The 22,569-nt window shown below is 41.9% G+C and overlaps 1 protein-coding gene across 1 annotated transcript; it reads left to right on the plus strand.

The window, feature by feature from the left end:
* The first annotated feature begins 12,446 nt into the window (after nt 1-12,446).
* On the plus strand, nt 12,447-21,148 carry PTGR1 (prostaglandin reductase 1). The gene is made up of 10 exons (XM_052701404.1): nt 12,447-12,587; nt 13,039-13,145; nt 14,840-14,885; nt 15,570-15,629; nt 16,856-17,023; nt 17,822-17,939; nt 18,221-18,376; nt 18,622-18,727; nt 19,812-19,930; nt 20,474-21,148. Exons 2-10 carry the CDS (start codon nt 13,040-13,042, stop codon nt 20,582-20,584), a joined length of 990 nt encoding a protein of 329 aa, XP_052557364.1. The 5' UTR covers nt 12,447-12,587; nt 13,039; the 3' UTR covers nt 20,585-21,148.
* The last annotated feature ends 1,421 nt before the right edge of the window (nt 21,149-22,569 follow it).

The raw sequence follows: 22,569 nt of genomic DNA on the forward strand, positions 1-22,569 counted from the left end.
GTTAAAAACGTATGCAAATTTGTAATAAATCATCCTGAGGAGAACAGACTGAAAAACTACTGGTTTTGTTACTTTTGTGTATAAATATTGTGCGGATAGTTTCCTGCCCGTACTTCATCTGTGAGAAACCACCTAGCACCCAGGCTTGCGCAGTCCTGAAATAAAGAAGCAGTGTCTGTTCCAAACGTGAGATTTACTGCTCTCTGGATGACAAATCCACGTTTCAAACAACAGCATGAGAGGCTTCCCACCATGAAGATAACCATGTATTTTTGTTATTTGCATATGATGTGCAGGAGATATAACTTCTCTCAAAACTTGAAAACAAAAGTTCTCAAAAACTTGATTCTGTAATACCTTTATAATCTCATATGCCCTAAAAGTTTGGGTACTTTCTTTGATGTGATAAAATGTACTCTTTTAATGTCATCTAGTTAGTATGCTGAAATGAATATAGCGTGTTGTTTTAGGAAAGAAAAGAAACATTTATTTTGACACATATTTTGTTTTTTTACACCATAATGTGCATTATACAAAATATTTATCAGGTAGTAACATGAGTAGATATTCTACTAAGGTAAACATGTAGTATAGCTTCATTGCTTTATGGAAAGAGTATTTTAGGCATTGAGATAAATATACTAGAGTAAATTTCCCATGGGGTTCTTCCGTTTCTTTAGCTGATTTGAGAAGTGTCACATAGAAACTTTTAATGAAAAAAAAACAATAAAAACAAATATGAAGTCACAACTTTCTCTGCTCCTAAGACTTGTTTTAGTTCACATTGTGTTAATGTTTGCAGTTGCTTATACCAAGCAAGCACTCTTTGTTATACAGGGAGCTAATTATGAGTTTTGAGTACAAGTTTATATTATGTCACAGTTATAAAATAATTTAAGTTGATAGGCATTTCTGGAAGTTTTCTGGCCTCAGCTAGGTCAGAGTTCAAAACCAAGCCAAACAAGGCAAATTGTTCACAAGCCTGTCGAGTTAGGAACATTGCAGAAGACAGATTTTACAATCTCTTCAGGCAACTTGTTCCAATATCTGATCACTTTGTGGTTTGAGGGATAAAAAAACAAAACTTTCTGCATCTCACTAGAAATTCCTGTTTTGCAAATTTACTCCACTGCTAAGCACTCCCCTCAGATGGATTGGTTTCCATTTTTTTCTGTACTCTCATTACTAAGCAGCTGTAGAAAGCTGTAAACCTCCCTTTGTGGCACTGAGTACTTTGACTTTGCCAGAGCACCCTCAAGGACTTTCACTGGGACAGTTTCACAAACCTTTAAAAAACATAGACAATGTGTTGAACTGACTGACACAACAGACAGAGGACTGCCACTGATAAATATAGTAGGTGCAATTGTGCTCATATATGATAACAGTGTTAGTGAAATAATGCTATTCTGTGTGTTCTTCACCAAGAGGTGAGGGTACAGTGCTTACCAGGAAGGCATTTCTGTTGTGGTGGAAGAGGGAGAGCACGTTTTCCTATGTCTTCTGTTTCTCTTCTTGCTTCTACCGTTTAGTCTCTTTTCTCTTTTCCCCTTTCCTATCCCTATGCCTCCCTAAAATACTTTCCTAATCTTAGCAATACTTGGGTGGAGAGTCAGATATTATACTTAGGTTCTTCTTAGAGGTCATATTAATATTTATAAAGAATTAACTTCAATATTAATTTCGCAGATAGTGAAATATTCTCATTCTGGACACTGTAGATTCTATTCAAGACTCTAGATTCTGTGCTGAAACCATTCTCTGCTTTATTCCTCAACCAGAACAGAAGCATCCTGCCACCACAAGACTCCTTTTTTATCTGCTTGTCATGCATATCTTGTGGGTCTCAATCCCCAAGGCTGAGGTAACAGGAGACCTGGATTTCTTAATCCCTTATGTGCAAATCCCACACTCCAGTAGTTTTTATTTCTGGGGGACAAAATAATTTTTCAAGGTTTTCCTCATCAGTTTTATTTTCCCTGTGATCCTACAGTGGACTTGCTGGCGCATGTTAGGGACTGTTGCAGTGGGGAGCTGAAAGCTGAGCGCAGTGTGCTCCAGATGTGGTTGACTTTAAGTTCAATGTGGTGGGCCTGGGCTGTCCCCTGGACCTGCTGGCTGCACACCTCTGAACACGTCCCAGGATGTGGCAAGCCTTCTTTGCTGAATGGCATGCTGCTCACCCTCATGCTTGCTCTGTCCTCTAGTCAACCAGTGTCTGACCTGTATTGCTCTGTGGGGTTACTCTGTCCCATATGTAGAACTTGCAATAATTTTTGAACTGTTGAGAAAATGTCTGCTCCAATAGGCTAGTTCAATTATTTTTATCTCCAAAAGAGATAGAGGAGAGTCTTTAGCTTTCTTTATTAGAATAGAGGGAGAGAATGCACTAGGGCAAATCTCTGTAAGGTCTCTCAACCCTTCACAAATCACAGCTTTCCCTTAATCCTTCTTCCCAACGCATTGTGACTCCTCCTTTCCTCACTGGCTGAAATATTCAGAGATTACAGACTTCCTGGTCCACCTAATATGTATCTCTCCTTATATGTGACCTATTCCACCTACGCAGTAAGTACAAAGTCCGTAAGTTCAAGTTCTTTGTAGACATTTGAAACTAAAATGTTATTTGATGAGAGTGTACAGACCAAGTAGAAAGTAATTTGCAAGCTTCTGTATAACAACTTGTGATTGAGGGCATCTTGTTTGCAAGTCTCTACGTAATTTGCAAGGACATCTTCAAGTCTCTTATCTCAAACTTCTTGAAGTACTAGTTAACCTATTTTTCCAGCCTCTTAAGTTCCTTCAGAGTAGCATGCTTTTCAGGTATGTTGACCATTCCTCCCAAAGTAAGTAAGTAGAGACAAGTAGAGACAATCAGGCAGACTGCCTGATGGCATACTGTATTCCACATCCGGATCATTAATAAAGACATCAAACATTATTGCTGCCAATTTAGAATAACAGAATCATTGAGGTTGGAAAAGACCTGTAAGATCACCAAGTCCACCCATCAACCCATGCCCACCATGCCCACTAACCCACATTCCTCAGTGCCACGTGCATACATTTCTTGAACACCTTGAGGGACAGTGACATCACCACCTCCCTGCGGTCTGTTCTAATGCATAAACACTCTTTCTGGGAAGAATTTTTGCCTCATATCCAACCAGAACATCCTCTGGCACATCATGAGGCCATTCCATCTCATTCCATCATTATTACTTGGGAGGAGAGACCAACCCTCACCTTTCCACAACCTCCTCTCAGGAGGGAGATAAGATCTCCGCTGAGCCTCTTTTCCAAACTGAATATTCCTAGTTCCCTCAGCTGCTCCTTTTAAGACTTGTGCTTCAGACCCTTCACAGCTTCGTTGCCATTCTCTGAACAAGCTCCAGGGCCTTGATGTCTTTCTGGTAGTGAGGGGCTCAAAACTGAACACAACCGTTGAGGTACAGCCTCACCAGTGCCGAATAGAGAGGGGATCACCTCGCTGCTCCTGTTGGCTTTGCTATTTCTGGTAGGATTCCATTGGTCTTCTTGGCCACCTGAGCACACTGGTGGCTTATGTATATCCAGCTGTTGACCAGCACACCCAGAAATATGATCTGTGAGGAATCTTTTGACCTTGCACCACTGACCTTAGTGCTTCAGATGTGGCAGTCCAGTCTACCTTACCTCATTTTCGTACCAATTTATCTCAGCATTTGGCTATTAGGATATCGCAGGAGGTTGCATTAATGACCTGTTTATCTCATTCTTTGCTGCTCTTATATAGGTTGATATGATTCAGTATTCTTAATGAAAAGAAAAAAAGATTCTCAGTCTAAATTAGGTATAGATTGTCTTGCACCAATCATGAGCATCTGAGATCCACCAGTGAAGGCAATGGTTCAGTTTCCTGGGACTTTTTGTACCACACGTTACTCAGGGTTTCTTGGTTTGCTTTGCTTGTGTATGTAGTTTTTGCTTTACCTAGCAAACTGTCCGATTTTCACACCACAAGGTCTTACCCCTTGACCTTTCTCACTCTCTTCATCCTACCTGGAAAAGTAAGTGATTGGCTGTGATGCTGAACTGCCTGCCATAGCACCATGGATGCAGCTGTTTTCACTCTCTAGAATACAGTAGTGATCTACTGTACTGCACTGCTCAGTGTGTACTAAGGGAGTGGGTGAACCTTTTTTGTCAAGTACCGTTTGCAGTCTAAAGCTGTGTGCAGCAAATAATGATACAGCAGACACTGGTCAATGTTTTATGCTTTCAGAGGTTCTATTGTAATTGCTTAGAATCTCATTTATAACCCCTCCTTTATTTTATCCTCTCTCCTTTCATCTTTCCATTTATCTGTTTCAGTCTAATTATTACATGTGTTTGGCAGTACTAATTAATTCTTCTGATACGCAGACCTGCAGATAGCAGGTGTGTCTCAGGTACCACACGTAACCTGGAGCAGTGAGCTTTCTTCTTGAGGGAGAACTTGTTCCTGAACAAGAATTTACTCAGCAATGAATGTGCAGTTATAGTATTACATAAATTCAGGAAGTGGCCTTGGAGGAGTTATAGGCACATAAGTATGTGTATAAATTCCCTTACATGTACTTAAAGCTCTATAGCAGAAAGGGGCGAAGTTGTCTCATTATAGTTCTACAGTGGACTGGGGTGCTTATTCTTTGTAGAAGTAGATCATGAGCAATAGAAATGAGGGAAGGAACAGCCAACTGGCAGGCTTAGTAAGCCCTGAAGTTCTTGCAGTAGTTTTACAATATCAGGTGCCAACCTCACTTTCCTCTGAAACAGAATAACTTGCTTGATGTAGTCAAGTTTAGGTTTTAAATTAAGTGGAGTCATGCTGAATCACTGAATCACTGAATCACAGAATCACCCGGGTTGGAAGGGACCTCAAGGATCATGTAGTTCCAACCCCCTGCCTAGCAGGGCCACCAAACATCCACATTCAGATCAGGTTGCCCAGGACCCCGTCCAACCTGGCCTTGAACACGTCCAAGGACGGGGCATCCACAACCTCCCTGGGCAGCCCGTTCCAGGGCCTAACCACTCTCCTTGTGAAGAACTTCCCCCTAACATCCAACCTAAATCTTCCCTCCTTCAACTTGGATCCATTTCCCCTAGTCCTGCTGTTGTCAGCCCTTTTGAAGAGTTTACTCCCCTCCTGGGTGTAGGTTCCCTTCAGGTATTGATAGGCTGCAATGAGGTCACCCCGCAGCCTTCTCTTCTCCAGGCTGAACAAGCCCAACTCCCTCAGCCTGTCCTCATAGGGGAGGTGCTCCAGCCCCCTGATCATCTTAGTCGCCCTCCTCTGGACCCTTTCCAACATCTCTCTGTCTTTCTTGTACTGCGGGCTCCACACCTGGACACAGTACTCCAGATGGGGCCTCACAAGAGCCGAGTAGAGAGGGACAATCACCTCCCTCTCCCTGCTGACCACCCCTCTCCAGATGGAGCCCAGGATCCCATTTGCCTTTCGAGCTGCCAGAGCGCACTGCTGGCTCATGAAAACTAAGCTTAATGTAACTTTAAAAAAAAAAAATTGTTTTGACAACTGTAAAATAAAGCAAAGGAAATATTTCTTTGTGAGGCAGTAACAGACATGTTCCTGCAAGTGAAGGAAGTGAAACTTCTGATGGACTTGTGCTGCAGTATGTCTCAACAGCTCTGACGAAATTTTGCAATTCATGATGCTGCAGCATCATGTGGACTGTTTCAGTTTGGACTGTTTGGACTGTTTCAGTTTTTAAGTAAGGAGAGTAGAAAATGGGACCAAAAGAAGTTCTAGAGTGTCTTGTGAGTGCCAAGAAATCACAACATGTGCTTCACGAAACTTTGGCATAGCTTTTCATTGTCCATGCCTGATTCTAATCTGTAGGCTTCAAATTATTCTTTCTTAGCAGAAACAGTTCTTAAGATTTTAATTTTATGTTTGATTTCTGAAAAGTGAAGGGCAGCTGAAGTGTTTCTCTGCAGGTTTTAGTTACCCTTTACGGATTCCTGTGCAAGCTTCTTCAGCAGAGCAGCTGAACACCTCAGAATGACAACAAAGTGCATGTGACATTGTCTTTTTACTATGCAATGACTTTTCACATTCAACCTTTTACCTTCTTCTGGGGTTCTACAGCTTTGCATGAAGAAATGAAGCCAAAACTTTGTTATTTTTTAATGCATTGTCATGCTTACTCAGATAATTGCAGTGCAATATCTACCAAATGTAGCATGGGAGTGGCTTGCCTTTACCCTTTATTTTTTTTAACACAGAAAGCTTTGTCATAGCTAAGCCAGAGAAAAAGAACAGGCAAGATCTGCTATGACTTGTTGGCACTTACAACATCAGGCCGTATCCAATTCAGATAATTGGAAGTCCTGTAACATGTAGGGCATGCTGTGGTAACCTCTGATACATAACTGACTTAGCAGTCTCTACTCACAGGAATTTACTGCCAGTAAGTCCTTCTGAGGAGAAATATATATTCAAATATTTAGGAAGCTTTTTATATCAATGCCTTTGAAATGCTGCAGAAAACTGCCTAAATTGGATCTGGGAAAGGGGACTGGATCAGATCCTGTTTTCCTGAACAACTTTGCTGTGGTGGTGATTTGGTGTTTTCTTTTCAGCGTTTACCTAGCAGTGTTTCCAAGGGAGATAGTCTACCCACTTTTTAGCATATCCTTGTCTTGCAGCATAGCTGCTGTGATTTTATCCCTGCACGTGGCTTAGCACTATAGTGTCATTCACTTGCTTCCTAGATTCCCAGCTTCCCTGTGGGATGGGAGAGGAAATTGAAAAAAAACCCACAAAGTAGAACTCATGGGACAGAATGGTTTACTAAGATAGAGAAAAGGAAAAGAATAAAAACATATATGTATAGGAATATGACAAGTGATGCACAAGGAATTGCTCACCACTCCTCCACAAATGCCCAGCTCATGTCTGCGCAGCCAAGAGCCAGATGAACTCCCACTCTCTGCTGATTGATGACATATGGCATATTATAGAAGATCTCTGTCCAATTTAAGTCTGCTGTCCCAATTCCCCTCCCAGCTCCTAGCTCTTCACTGCAAATAGTCTTGGCTCAGTTTAACACTGCTTGGGAGGCAACTAGAAACAGTCTAATCAACATTCTTCTTCTGCTTGAACCAAAACACAGCATCATACCAGACATTGTAAACAGGACAATTTCTGTCTCAGCTGAAACTGTAGTGCAGCTATCCCTACTTAAAAGTGGAAATAAAAGGAAATAACTACCATGGCCATGTCTGCAAATCAGTTGTGAGTGCAGCAGGACTGCTAGCTTAACCCCAAATTTGCATTGAATTTACTTATTGCTGACATGCTTCTTAAAAATGTGGTACCCAACATTAGACATGGGCAAACCCAGGCTAGAAAAACATATTGTAACAAGCAAGATACAAATATTATTTGAGGTTACTTAAAGAAAATTCATAAGCTTTACTGTAGCTTTGTTTTACTATTTGACTTAGCTTCCAGGAGAGCTTTACTGTACTTTACCATGAAGATTCCCAGATTTAATTTGGGTATCACCACCATCTCTTCAGCTTCCAGCCAAATGCTCACAGTCTCATCCATTCTTTAGTTCCTGGCCTTTCTTTCTAGTTGCCAGCAACTCAAATTTTACACTACTCCCAAGTTTTCTTCCCCTGTTTTGCACTGAAATGTGAATCTCCTTCTGTGTTCTGATTTTGGGGATTGACAGTACTTTGCCTGCAGCTCTGCTACAGCACGCACTACCTGCAGTATCTGCGCTCAGGCTGGATCTTTGCTTTTTTATGTGGATGGTTATTGCACAAGGCTGATGCCAATCTTTTCTCTGCTAGCTGTCTGATTTTAGGGAAAAGGTTGATTAAGTTTAATGGAAAACTTTATTTTTTGATAACTTGATGAGCTAGACCAGAAGACAAGAAGAGTTTGAAGGACATCGGAATAAATGTTATCTTGAATTTCAATTTCACTAAAAGTTTTAATAGTTCTTTTTCAAGAATATCAGGAAAAAATGCATAACTTGGTTTTTTTCTTTTTTTCTTTTTTTTTTTTTTTTTTTTTTTTTTTTTTTTTTTTTTTTTTTTTCAGAGACTCATTACAAGTTAATTAAAGATTCTTTTTGTTGTTTTCATGGACTCTCCTTTTTCAAAGTTTAAGCATAGCAGCTGCTTTGCAGAAATAACTATAATGGTCTGTGAAGCGTATTATGAAGAAAATGCACAGAATTAATGTATTGTTGAAACCCCCTGGCAACAAAGTTTCACAGTACAGTGCTTACTGGTCTTAAGACGGAAATACAGTGGCTATCACATGATTAGCTACAAGAGCTAGCTACTCTGAAAGTCATGCTTCCTGTTTTATGATGTTGTCCCGCAAAATCAGAGGCAGATGTTGGTGGGATGGTAGTAGAGGCTGAACCTTCCCACCTAAATCCTGTTACATTTTGTTGCCTTGTGATAGATGACAGCAGAGGGGTAACTCTCTTCTCCAGGGTAACAGCGATGGGATGACAAGTTGTGCCAGGGGAGATTCTGGTTGGATATTTTGAAAAATGTCTCTTCAGAAAGAATATTTATGCATTGGAACAACCTGCCCAGTACAAGAAAGACAGAGAGCTGTTGGAGAGGGTCCAGACAAGGGCCACAAAGATGATCAGGGGACTGGAGCTGTTCCCCTACAAAGACGGGCAGAGGGAGCTGGGTTTGTTCAGCCTGGAGAAAAGAAGGCTGTGGGGTGACCTCATTGCTATTGCTGTTGCATTTCAGTACCTACAGGGAGCCTACAAACAGGAGGGGAATCAACTCTTTGAAAGGGTTCATAACTTCAGGACAAGGGGAACCTGTTTTAAGTTGAGGGAGGGAAGATTTAGGTTGGATGTCATGGGGAAGCTCTTTACAGAGAGAGTGGTGAGGTACTGGAACAGGCTGCCCAGAGAGGCCGTGGATGCCCCGTCCCTGGAGGCGTTCAAGGCCAGATTGGATGGGGCCCTGGGCAGCCTGGTCTAGTGTTAAATGTGGAGCTTGTTGGCCCTGCATGTGGCAGAGGGGTTGGAGATTCATGATCCTTGAGGTCCCTTCCAACCCTGGCCATTCTGTGGTTCTGTGATTCTGTGAAAGTGGTGGTGTCAGCATCCCTCCAGAAGTTGAAGAAACATGTAGATGTGGCACAGAGGAACATTGTTTAGTGGTCACTGTGATGATGGGTTGATAGTTGGACTTGGTGATCTCAGAGGTCTCATCTTAGAGGATCTTTCCAACCTTAATGATTCTGTGATTCTGTGATATCATCAAGATTATTGCATAAATTTACGCAGCTTCAAACCATAGAAGCACTACAGGAATCAGAGTTGCGCAAGTATTGGTAAAAACTCTGCAGAATCAAATAGTTAATCTCGAGGAACAATTAGAAAGAGAGAAACGCAATTCAGCTTTGTTGCAGATGGCTTTCAAGGAACTGTTAACATGTAAGGATACTAGCGATACTGTCACCCATAGTTTGCCTCAAGAAAAAACTTTTCCTCAGGAGCAGCTACAATAAATAAAGGAAAGATTAGACAAATTAGAAACCCCAATAGCCCCATTGCGTCCCTTGATAAAAACAGAATATACCTTCTATAACAGCGAGGATCTAGATCCTCAAATGAATGTTAAGGAAATTCCATTCTCGGCCACCAAACTAGCAAAATTGAAAAGGGACTTTAGCCGCTCTCCAAAGGAATCGGAAACAGAATATGTATGGAGCGTGAGTCTCACTGATGGCGACCAGATTCAGTTAACAGAAAAGGAAGCAGAAGGTTACTGGGGACCAGTATTTTTAACTACTGGTAACAATCGTGCTCCCTGGTCGTTAACGCAAAGGGCTGCCTATTGGGCAGGTGGTCTCAACACTTTAGAAAGGGGAGACCCTCTTGCCATTACTGGAACTACTGACCAATTAGTAGAGAGTGTTCAAAAGGCTGCTTGTCTCCAACTGATGTATGATAGAAAGCTGCAGCCACATCATGAATCGCCCATGATGATGCCCCTTGATCCTGAGAGAATGACCCCTTTAATTAGAGGGCTTCGGGAATCAATGAAACCCATAGGCATACAATTACAAGCAAGGATACAAGCTATGTCACAGGGACAAAGAACCCGAGCAGTGTTGTAAGAAACTGTAACCCCCAACCATCTGCAGTCAGGATGCAAAGTATGGACGTGGGGGGAGGTAGCCCAAGAGTTAACTAACTATGGAAGAAAATATGGGCCGGTGGTTTCTTTTCCCAGTAAATCTGAGCCCAGAGGTGTAAGGCTTGCAGCAGCCAGTCTTGCCCCCAGGCCACCTAGCCCAAAGCTCAGTGGGTCTGGAAGGGTCTCATTGCCAGTAAAAACCAGTAGGCAGAATATCTTTCACAAATGTAACGAACTTTGGACTCTGGGCTGGAAAAGGGTTATTCCACGAAATTTGATGGATGGACTGGCAACAGATAGGTTTGAGAAATTAGTTAAATGGTGGCCAGAACAAAAGCTCGAGAATCTTGAGGAAAGCAAAACCCCAGGTCTCTCCCCAGGCCTCTCTCAGGGAACCTGAACTATCCAAGCCATTAGAAAACTGATGCCTCCGCCCCTCCCAAGTGAGCGGGGTGGGGGCGGTGAGGGGTGGATGTATTAGAAAGCTCGCAACAAAGGGAAACACTGATCTCCCGGGCCAGCCTGTGTCGCTTGGCTCAGCTAACCTGAGGCTGGTTTCCCTAACCGTAATGGGATACCTTAACAATATCCTTGGAAGGCCAAGGACACCGTGAAAAAGGAATATAAAATTAACACTTGCTGGATTGTTGCCTCATTTTTTTAACCATATTAACAAAGCCCCCAAAAAAGGGCAAATCAGTATCTCATTTTATTTTTCAGAATACTCCTATGGACCTTGACTGAACACAGAAAGGACTCTAATGTTTTGTGACAGAAATATTGAAAATTTGATCATGCTAGAATACTGAATATACCTCTTGATTACATTTTGTATTTTGGTTGCAAAAGAACTATGTTTTGTGTAGTTGTGGGTGGTAATGTTGTATCTCTGTTATATTTATTTGTTATTGGTTATTGACTCTTACGTCTGTTACTTGTATGGTTCTGTGCTTTATAAAATGTGTTGTATCACCTATGTAGTTTGTAACCTCCTCTACTGCTGGGGAAGTCAAGCACATCAGGGCCCAGCCTGAGAAATCTTTTGTAATTATTATATTAAATATTTGATTCCTTGCCCCCTTCCCTCCTTTACCCTTATGCTTGCTATCCTTTTCTCACCATCGTGGATCATCTGTATCCCATTTTAAAGGAACCTTTAAGTCACGGAGTGGTGTAAGATATTATTCTGTTAACGTCTGTGTCTCAAAGCTTGCTGGGGACACAGATGGACTTGTTCAAGTCCCGGCAAGTCCTGGGCAAAGGTTGTGAGATCCTTTGCCTGGGGGACGCAGATGGACAAGGCCAGGGGAAAGGAGAGCGAGATGAGCTGCAGCTAAATAGCTGTGAAGTGCTCCTTTGTGTGGACTTATCTCAGGATGATGGCCATCTCAGGGGGTACTCAATGACTCTTGCTCAAGGCCCATCCTTGTCACCCAGGCAGGAGAACAAGGAGGATAAAAGAGGAACTGAAAACCATGAGGATAGGTTTCTGGCAGCAGATTCCTCGTGAAGCAGAACAGAGGTTTCTGGAAACAGATTCCTCATGAAGCAGAAGAGAGGCTTCTGGCAGCAGATTCCTCATGAAGCAGAACAGAGGTTTCTGGCAGCACATTCCTCATGAGGAAGAGGGATTCCTGACAATCAGATTCCTCGTGAGGTGACTCCTTCATGCTGTTGAACTCTCCTGTGCCTGCTGCCGGAGCGCTGCTGCTGCTTCAAGGACTGGCTCTGCGACTTCCCCGTCTACCTGCTTGCTGCCCAAGGCCGGCCACGCTGCTGCTTCTCGCCCCCCGCTCCCCCCCGCTGGATCCTGCTGGTGACCATCCCTGCCTTACGCAACTCTTGCTTCTTTCCCATCTTTTCTATCGCCCTCTTTCCCTTCCCCGTCTCCCTGATCAGGTTTTGTAATAAACTGGTCGGAACAACACATGAACCGTTGTTTCTTAATCGCACGCCGGGTGTACAGATATTAAAAGAATCTCATCTCCCTCCTATAAATTGGAGCGAGGCAGCCAGCCGCTTCAAAAGTAAGGTAATAACAATAATAAAAACGGTCCAAGTGTAATTGTAATTGTTGCTCATAAGCTTTCCCCGACCTTTGTTCCCATTCGAGGGGCGCTGGGTCAGGCTCCTCGCTCGTTAATACGGAATGCTTTGTCATGTGAGCCCGGTTCGGGCCGACGAGCACACCGGAGTTGGAGGGCAGGGCTGAACTTTGCTCTTGCTCCGGGGCAAATGCAATTAGGGGCGGTGCCTGCTCTGGCGATAAAAGCTCCAAGAGACTCTTGTCTTTGTTTTCTAGGACGTGTGTCGTGATTTTGGGAGCTCAGGCCGGATCGGTGGCGGAGGCGTGTGATCCAGTATTGACAGCAGAAGACGGAGCTTTCCATCACCGCCCGTTCTAAGTATGAACTTCTTCCTGCTTGTTTGTGAGAATGAGGTTACCAGGGAAAAACACGTGCAAGCCGCTTGTTTGTTTGTGCGTTGTTTGGAAAACACCATTGACAATACGATGCCAGGCTTTAGCCCGGAGATTGGCAACCGCGGAAACTTTCCACTGATGGGGTTGTTACTGACCGGGAAAAGGCTTTTCCCAGTTTTCTTAAACCTTCTCGTTTTCCTTAAACCAGTGGATTTTACCTCCCGAGTTTCTTCGCCGCGGGAGACGCGCATCTCAGCGGGGCTGACCTCCCACCCCGCTGGTCTCGGCCGTGAGTGCGTGTCAGAGAGTGGTGGCTTCAGGTGTTGTTATCAGGCGGACAAGATGCCTGTGTTTTGTGGTCCCCTGAGGCGCTATGCAGCCCTTGCTCGCAGCTTAGCACCGTTTAGCATCTCTTTGTGCTGTTTATTGTGCAGGATGGTGACTGCCAAGGTGTGGGTAATGAAGAAGCATTTTGAGGGTTTCCCCCAAACCAGCGACTTTGAAATGAAACAGGAGGCGCTGGCAAACCTGAAGGATGGAGGTGAGTGGAGTGCTATCGCTGTCTGGAGGCTGTCTTACTGCAGACAGTGGCCGTGCGTTTGTAGGTCTGTCCATGTGTTCCTCACGCACAGTTTGTAAAAGGCTTGGCAGGGCTTATGGCAAACCGGCAGGGTAGGGCAATTGCTCAAGGATGTGTATCTTGGCAAGTTTAGTGTGTTTAAAGACATCTGACAATAAACATTGGATGTGCTAAACTGTGTTTAGCCTTCAGGCAACTCTGGTGGGCCTTTCAAAGTCCCACTGCACTAAAAACGTGTTAGTGATGCCTCATGGTTTTCAGCTGTGTTGGCAAATAAAGCATGCTGGAGAAAATCGCTGAAGCAGTGCGCCCTCAAAACCGACTGCTGTAAGAAAACAATTAGCATGATTTAAAAAGAGAGAAAGGCACTGGCTGCAGCAAATGAGGTACTTCTAGTAAAATGCAAACATGCTTTATTATTGTAAAGTTGTCATCTGCTTTATCTTACAAAATCCTTTGGAAGCTGGAGAAGATGGTAACCTCCGGTTTTCTTTGTTATTTTTTTCGTAGCGGGAGAGAATGCTGAAGGATAGACCTGGGGGACAAGAGAGTAATTAAGGTGGGACTGAGCCCCTTTTTGGGTGTTCTTAGAGCAGGAGTTGATAGGGGCTTGTCTTCTTATCTGTGATATTTGCCCTGTTAGTAAGAGAGAAGAAAAAGAGGAATAATAAATGCACAGGTTTTACTTGTGAGTTTCTATCTTGAAAAGAGTTGGGAGTAAAATAATCTTGGCCAAACCCAAGAGATACTGATAAATGAATGAACCTACGGTTTTGGCTTCACATGGTCATCTGCACCACGCTGTCTTGAACCGCATCCCACTATTTATCCTTCACAAGATTTACTTTGGTTTAGGCGGCACGTCAAAGAAACCTCATTAGAGTAATAGTAATACTAGTTAGGCTTACAATTTAATGGTTTGGAGGGTGGTTTCTTCTTAGCTGTACTTCTATGGATTCTTATGGCATGTGTGGCTCTTAACTCACCCATACATACTTAGTACTTTAACTTATAATTATTTAAGAACACAGAGTCATTTAAAACGTGGCCTTTCTTTTGATGTTACAACAGCCTTGACTGTTCCTCCTGCTCACTCTGAGCGACAGGAAAATATGTGTTAAAATAGATCGCTATCTTCTATTTGTTAGGTTGCTGCACTGGCCATTAAAAAAAAAAAAAAAAAAGCATTACTGGATGGAGGTGGGCAGCTATTGCAGATTAAACCACCTAGGGAAGGTGTTCTTCTGTTCAAGGGAGCAAGGTAATTGTTGCATATGACATTCACCAAAGTCTTTTACCACCCTCTGCTGGATGAATCCTGGGAAGATGTACACAGGTGAAAGAAAAGTGCTTTGTTTAGGAGGTCTGGCCTGTTGAATCTTCTATGAAGTGAGAAGGCAGATATAGACAAATGGGACTGAAGAGAAGCTAGCTTTCCAGCAATTCTTCCAAAGATATCTTTTATAGGAGCATAGTGCTAAATCCAGATAAAGCTACAGAATGCCTTAGTTGTTCCTGGTAGTTTGTTCCTGTCTGATGCCAATAGGACTTTTTAAACTATTGGGGGTTCCTATAGCTTTTTTGTGACTTTTTTGACTTGTGGAACCTGTGCTTTACCACTGTTACCCAGCTGTTTGCTTTGTCTTTTGTTGCAGAGCTGCTGCTTGAATCAGTTTTTCTTAGTGTTGATCCTTACATGAGGTATGTTTACTCACTTGTGTTCTCAAACCTTAATAAATGTGTACTGGGAGCATCCCTTGTTGCCAGGGTCCCAGGATGCTTGTTTGCCTTGTATAAAATGTATACATTAGTGGAGACCCATGTCAGATTCAGCAGGACATTAGGATAGTTATACTGTGGACATGCAGTTTTCCTGAACCCTGTCGTTGTCCCTTGTGGTGACTTTTGTGCTAGAATACAGTGAGCCCAAAGGAGGCTGCAGCCCTGCTGCAGAATCTGCTTTGCTTATCTATTCAAGCCTGTACTTGGGGATATGCATTCTAAATAGGAAATTACTGATATGTTTTTGGTAACAGACAGCAGTTCAATTTCAGGGAGACTGGGTATTTGCCCAGAGCTATGAAGAAGTCTGTTAGACCCTATCTCAGAGATAATTCTTTGGAGTCTCAGCTTTCTTGTAGTGGTAGACCAGCAGTGAAGACTAGTGCTGTCCTATTCCTGACACTTCAGCTTGGTGCTGATGGGGTGTTTCAGTAACTGTCTATGGAAAATACCCAGTTATGTCATTACAAGGGCAAGCTACTTGCAGTGTGTTCAAAGTCATTAGTTATGTTATTTCTGGGTCAGAATACTGTATAGTTTCTGGAAGATCACTTACTCTGGAAGATTACTTACAGTAAGCTGTCTCTCTGCCTGTTTTTACAGACCGGTCAGTAAAAGGGACATGAAGGAAGGGGATGTAATGGTTGGCACACAGGTTGCCAGGTAAGACCTGTTCATCTTATCCATCCATGTGGCAGATGTCAAAGGAATGTCCTGACATTTACAGCCTGTGCCATGTTCTTTTGATGCAAATCAAATACTGCAGAATCTGCATTCCTTTTTTTCATATTGATTGGAATACTGTACTATTTTTAATTTTTTTTTTTTTTCCTTTAAAGATTACAATTTTCTTTATGATTTTCTATAATAACCTTTTCTGCCTTCTTGGAGAGCATCTAGGCCAACAAACTGTCATTTCTAGAGACAGTTACAAGGAGCAGCACAAGGGGCCAACCATTAAACATGACTCCAAGTGTCAACTTCATGTTTTAAAATCTGATATGCAGTAATTGCATACCTAAGACTATGCATATCTGTTCCAGCTGTGACTGTTTCTAGAATGCCAGATGCTATATGACCGTAATCCAACCTTGTGGTAATGACTTAGCTACATAGATGTTTCCCTTTGTCAGCTTGCTCCTGCTGCGCTGTCTCTATGTTGCTGCCCAAGAACATCTGCGACCTCTGACTCTTGTGTTTCTCTGGAAGAACATCGGGGAATAGAACAAGCTGAACAAAAAACAATCTATTTTCAATGTTTTGAGGATGCTTAATTATTTCTTTCCAGGACAATTTTCTCACTGGGCTAAGAAAGCAGAATTTTCGTTTGGCATAGAGATACCCTAAGTATGAACTTCTGTTATTAGATACTGCCTTCCTTAAGGAGTTTTTTCTTGTCTCAAGAGGCTCCATATCCAGGATCTTCAACTTTTAAATTAGGTGCATGTTTTCTGAGAAAGGAAATGCCTTTAATATCATATTTGTACCTCAGTTTCATACTTTTACATCCTTCAATCCCACTGTCCTTTTTTATGCCTTGGAGCTCATAGAAGCCTAGTTTGAATTCATAGCAGATGATGCTGGTAAAGCAAGCAAACAATCAAAATAAAAACCAAAACAACAAATGAAAAAAGGAATGGCATCTATATAGAACATCAGTTTTTTCATGGTTCAGGCTAAGTCTAGCATCATCTCACCCAGCTTTCCCATGGTGACAAGAGATAGTAACCATTTTAAGAAAAACATCAGCAAGGTATGGGCTAGATGTCCTGACACAAAGTATTCTTTTCTCCTGCATCAAAGCACAACAGAAATAAGAGGAAAACCCCCCAAAAGACTTGTCTCATAGATTTTTATTTTTATTTATTTATTTTTTTTCCTTTGAGCAGGATTGTAGAAAGCAAGAATCCAGCTTTTGCAGTAGGGACCTTTGTTGTGGCTAATAGAGGCTGGAGAACTCATTTCATTTCTGATGGGACGGACCTGAATCTCCTGCCTGCAAATTGGCCAGAATCACTCCCCAAGTCTCTAGCACTTGGGACAGTTGGTATGCCAGGGTGAGTATCAAGGTCCAAAGGAAGCTATCCTCTGGATATTGCTCTGCAATAAAAAAATCTTTTTGCCTGATCTTTTTCTGCCACGGTGCTGTCTGATCACTCTTGTTTTAAATAAATAAATAAAGCTGTAATTCAGGATGCTTTTGCCCTGTAGAGGACCTGAAGTTTAACCCACTTTTTGGATTGGAGGAAATTTGGCTTGGAGGTTAGCATGCCTTTTCATGTGGTCAGTCAGGAAGAGGATCTAGGAAGGGCTGGAAAAAATCAAGTCCAGTCTGAATCAACCTGATTGGAAGGACTCAAACTTGAGTTATGGATATGGGCTAGTCTGCTTTTATCTATTGCCAGAATTGCCCCCAAAATGACAATACAGCTGTCACAAAGTACAGTGAAATAGCAGTCCTTAAGCTTGAAGCACTAAGCTAGAAGAAATTAAAGAGAAGCTTGTTGGGCTTGAGAGCCAGTTGGTCATGTTGCTTAGCCTTCCAACTTGTGAGCACAAGGAAAGCTGTTTTCACATAAGATGGAATTGTACATCAATCATCATGCTTCCCAGTAACATGCATTAGAAAGTTTACAGCCAGTCCAGAAAAATAAGACAAGTTAAAATGTTCGGCTCATAAGCAAAATTAAGAAGTTGTATAGTTGTTTTTTTTCTTTTTAGTAGTATTTCCACAAGCATAAATAAATCTCAACCTTGTTCTAGTTGTGCTGGTGTTTTAGTTTAATGAGATCAAGTCACACTTCCATGTCTGAATTCTTTTTTTCCACACTGAGCATTTTTCTTTTTCTTCACAGCCTCACTGCTTATTTTGGTCTGTTTGAGGTCTGCAAGATGAAGCCAGGAGAGACAGTGCTGGTCAATGCTGCAGCTGGTGCTGTGGGCTCCGTGGTGGGACAGCTTGCTAAAATAGGGGTGTGTGTCTTGAACTGGTCAGACTTGCACACTGGAGGGCTATTGTGGGAGACAGAAGAACAAGGCCATAAATGATCAGCAGCACAAACAACGGTGAAGACATGCATTCAATAAGTTTTTGAGATGAAACAAGCTCCTGAGGATATAGCAAAGCTTTGGAGCTTAGGAGTTCATATTCACAACCACCTGACTTCAAAAATGAGCCTTCCACCCTGCACTCTTGCATTTGCAGTGTGAACCTGTGTTGAAAAACATTTCTAAATGCTCTTTCTTTCTTGCAGGGTTGTAAAGTGGTGGGCTGCGCTGGCTCAGATAGCAAGGTTGCTTACCTGAAAAAAATAGGCTTTGATGAAGCCTTCAATTACAAGACGGTTACATCCTTGGATGAAGCCCTGCGTAAGGCCTCTCCTGATGGCTATGACTGTTTCTTCGACAATGTGAGTTCTGGAAGATCCTTATCTTGAGCAGGCTGTCCATTTCCTTAGCCTATTGCAGGAACTCGATACTGAGTTCCATCTAACTGAGACATAGTTGCTGTAAGAGCTTACAGCATACTTCTTCCTTTCTTGTCTTTTTTCTGCAGCTGTCTTGATAAGCAACACAAAAAACAAATGCTGAGAGGCAAACCAGCTGTCTTGTCTGTGGATTTTCTCTAATGCTGCTTGTGGTCTGGTTCTTGTAGGTGGGTGGAGAATTTGCCAGTATTGCTATCCATCACATGAAGAAATATGGAAGGATTGCAGTCTGTGGAGCCATCTCTCAGTACAATGACACTGTGCCTCAGAAAGGTGTGGACCTCCTTTTGTGTGTCTAAGTTTAGTCACTATTTGGTGATGGCAGGGTAAAAGACATAGTGGCTCAAGGTGCTCAAGTTTTGCTGTGTTTCTCAATGTGCCAGTTGCCTGTGTGTTTGTGTACATTCAGATAACAAACTAATGAACTCTGGGGGATCTGATGTGTGACCACACTTCTTATGTGTACACACGGACATTCTCCTTACTACATGCTCGTATCAGGTGGAGAACTTGTGTTTAGAAATGGAGGCAAGACTTGGCTGAAATGACATTCCCCAGGGCTCTGAGCAGATGCAGATTGGTGGAAGGCAGCAAATGTGGTGGAATGGTATCATTTACACAGTCCATAGTTCAAGTTATGAGAATAGATTTCCCTGAGGTTTTTAGATGAAAAGCTTCATTTTAGTTTGTGTGTGGTTGGCTTGTTTTTATTCCCACATTTTGTAAGTGCAGGACTTCAGTTACTGATGCAACTGCTGGTAAATATGTTTGAATTTAATATTCACTTTTAATAGCATTAAGTTTTCCAAAACTACTTTCTGGAAGAAACTGGAGGCTTCAGCAGCAGTATTCTCTTTGATGGCTACTGACTTTAGACTCCCAGATGGCTTTAAATGTGGGCCTCTTCAGGTGGGGGGGATGGGAGTGGGTATCATGAATTTTTTATTATTGAAGAAAATGTATTTTTTCCTGTTTTTTTTTTTTTTTTTTTTTTTTCTTTTTTCTCTCATATATAACTTTTTTTTTTTAACTTTAGTGAGATGGTTTAGCAGGCTTTCAAACAAGCTGTCAAAACAGTACATTGAGGATTAAGCAGAAAGCCCCCCCCCCAGCACTGGTCACTTTACATCTGAATGAAGTTGTTTTCAGCAGTGCTGGTGGGTGTTCAGCCTCAGGTAGATCAGGTCTTTGTTTTCCTGTATTGCTCCCTGTCCCTGAACCTGTGGTCGGTTACCCTGTTCAGAAATAATAGAATTTGTTTCTGCCTGGAGCAACATATCTCAGTGTCTTTTACTGGCTAAAACCTCTCTATGCATTGGGCTTTATTTTAATAAGAGCTATTTCCTTTCTTTGCCAGGATCTTATATCCAGTTTCCAATGATCTTCAATGAACTTAGCATGAAAGGGTTTATTGTGTACAGCTGGTATAACCGCCGGGAGGAGGGTGTGAAGGCACTGCTCAAATGGGTCCTGGAGGTAAGAGGGAAAGGGGTAATCTTCTGTAATGAGTGCTCCCATCATAGTTTCTGTCTTTGCTAGGGGAGTTGCCCCTTGTCTTAGCTGGTGAAGAGATGGCATGATCTTTGAGCCTTCTGGGAAACGCATAAACCATTTATAATATGCTTGACGCCTTCTGCTTTGTTCAGATTTGTGGTAATAGCTTGTGCTCTTAACTTACAATTTCAGAAACATTCTAAACAATTACCTGACGGTGAAGAGCTTCTTTTTTTTTTTTCTAAATATAAGCTGAATTTAAATGATCTACCTGCTCTTTGAGGACTGGGTAGCGCTCAGTGTGTCCTGATGAGTTTTTCTCTGCAGTGTTTTTGTTCCCTATTTCACTCCAAGGGGTGAATCTCCCTGAAAGTGGGTCTTCTCATGGAATTGCTGCATACAAACTTAGTTTTGCAAAGGTACCAGCGTTTCCCATGGAACATATGTGCAACTTAGTATCTTGATGATTGTGAAAGTGACGCAGCTGGCAAATGAAGACTGGGAATATTCTCTTATTCTTGACAGGGAAAACTGAAGTACCACGAACAAGTCACTGAAAGATTCGAGAACATGCCAGCAGCTTTCATTGGAATGCTAAAGGGAGAAAATCTTGGAAAAGCTATTGTAAAAGTCTGAAGGTCACTTCTTCCTGGGATACAAGCGCAGGAGAATGTGATTCTGTTTATATAATTTGTAAACTCAAATGTTAAAAAGGTTTATTTCTGTGTTTTTGATGAACGCTTGGGGATAATTTCTCTTACTATTGGCCTAATAACTGTAGGTATGTGCCTGTGGCTTTGAAGAACTTGAGATTGCTTTAACCAGCTACGCAAAAAAGCTCTAAAATGTTTGAACCTCACCAGTACTGAAACTGGTTTAACTGTACTTTGAAAAGAACCTAAGTTGACTTATGAAAAAGCAAGAGGCAATTCTGAAAGCTTTCCCAGTAGATGGCACACCCAGTGACTAATGTTTGTCTATTGATTTTGTCCAGAACTGTGCAAGAGGGAATTTAATTTTGTAACCAGTGTTAGTGAGCAAAGATCAAGCTAACAGTGTATGGGGATTCCAAGTTTCCTCACATAGCTGTATTTTTTTTCTTCTTCTTCTTTTTTTTTTTTTTTTTTTTTAATTAAGGAATGTAGGTATCAGTTATGCTGAGATAATGGAAAGAAAATAAATCTGTTAATGGATACTTCACTTGTATTGCATTTCTGTTTGTGGAATAACCTTTTTTTTCACTTTCTTGCAATAACACATGATCTTGGAAATATTTTAGCCTCCTACTACAATATGAGTTGTCTGATTAGATCTCACGTTTCCTTAAGTAGTGTAGGTCTGATCTTGTCATGATTTCCAGCCCAGCCTTCTTGGAAGATGGTATCACTAAGCTGGCCCTGTCTGTTGTACTGCTGTCAAGGTCCCACCTGGTGCTGAGTGAAGAAGGTGCACAGTTTGCCAATGATATACATCTTAGACATGGGAAAAAGTTGAATGAGAACCTGTTACTAGCTACAGGTTGCAGAAAGATATTGAAGTTGATGGTGATCCATTTCTGGGTAAAGAATAAACACTGCTATAGAGGAATGCTGAGTTGATTTTTGAGTTCTTACTATTGATATCTGATAGAGGGATTAAAAGAGGCCTTAATGTTTTTGCAGTGGCAGGACAGGTGACCTATTAGTCAACAGGAAAAGAACATTTAAGACTTAAATCAAGTGAATGAGCAAAACACATCTTGAAACTAGTCGGGTAGATGTGAGAAAGTTGTTTTGGAGCAAATACTGTAGGAGAGGTGTTGGCTGTGCATATGACTCTGAGGAGAAAGCCTCACCAGCTTGGTTTTCCACTAGCTGTGGTTTTCAGTTGGCCTTTGAGGAAAATCTGTGAATTAATAACTGCTGTACAGTGTGGTAAAAGGTAAACAAGACATGAGGTTTTGTCAGTAGGGTTCGTATCCGCTATCTAGAGATTTGCTGTTGACGTTTCCCTACTGAGAGTATTTTCTAGTTCTAAAATACTGTGTTGTTTTAAAATCACTTGTTTAGTGTGTTGGTTTTGTTTTTTTTGTTTGTTTTTTTGTTAGGATTACTGGCTTCAGCCTGTTAGTTGTGTCCTCTTACTATCTGTATTTAGATTTTATACTTCATGAGCTGCAGCTGATTTTGCAAGCTCTACCCACAAAAAACAAACAAACAAACAAAAAAACCCACAACGCACAAACCTGACCTACTCCACTTTTGAACCTCTCTGAAGAGCATGGCTATTTCTTCCAAAAAATTCAAGCATCCAGTTTTGCACTAGGAACCATGTTGGCACCAAGTGAAGCACTTACAGAACAGAAGTCTGGTCTGAACTGGTTGCTTTTGTGACATTAGCTACATCATAGCCAGATGTCACCCCTGCATCCACCCTCCAGTTATTTCTCTGCTAGACTAAAACTACGTTTACATGTTTTCTACACTGGATTCAGTGTAATTGTATAAAAAGTTCTCTTTTGCTTTTGGGATCTCCATTGTTTGTAAGTACGGGCGTTACAATCTCTTGTGAAATCACATGAGCTTGCAGACACCTCTGGAGATGCTGTAGGAGAGCCCTCAAGACAGATCTGGTGTGGGATG

Source organism: Tympanuchus pallidicinctus, unplaced genomic scaffold, assembly GCF_026119805.1.
Source record: "Tympanuchus pallidicinctus isolate F22 unplaced genomic scaffold, pur_lepc_1.0 scaffold4, whole genome shotgun sequence".
NCBI classification, from domain to species: domain Eukaryota; kingdom Metazoa; phylum Chordata; class Aves; order Galliformes; family Phasianidae; genus Tympanuchus; species Tympanuchus pallidicinctus.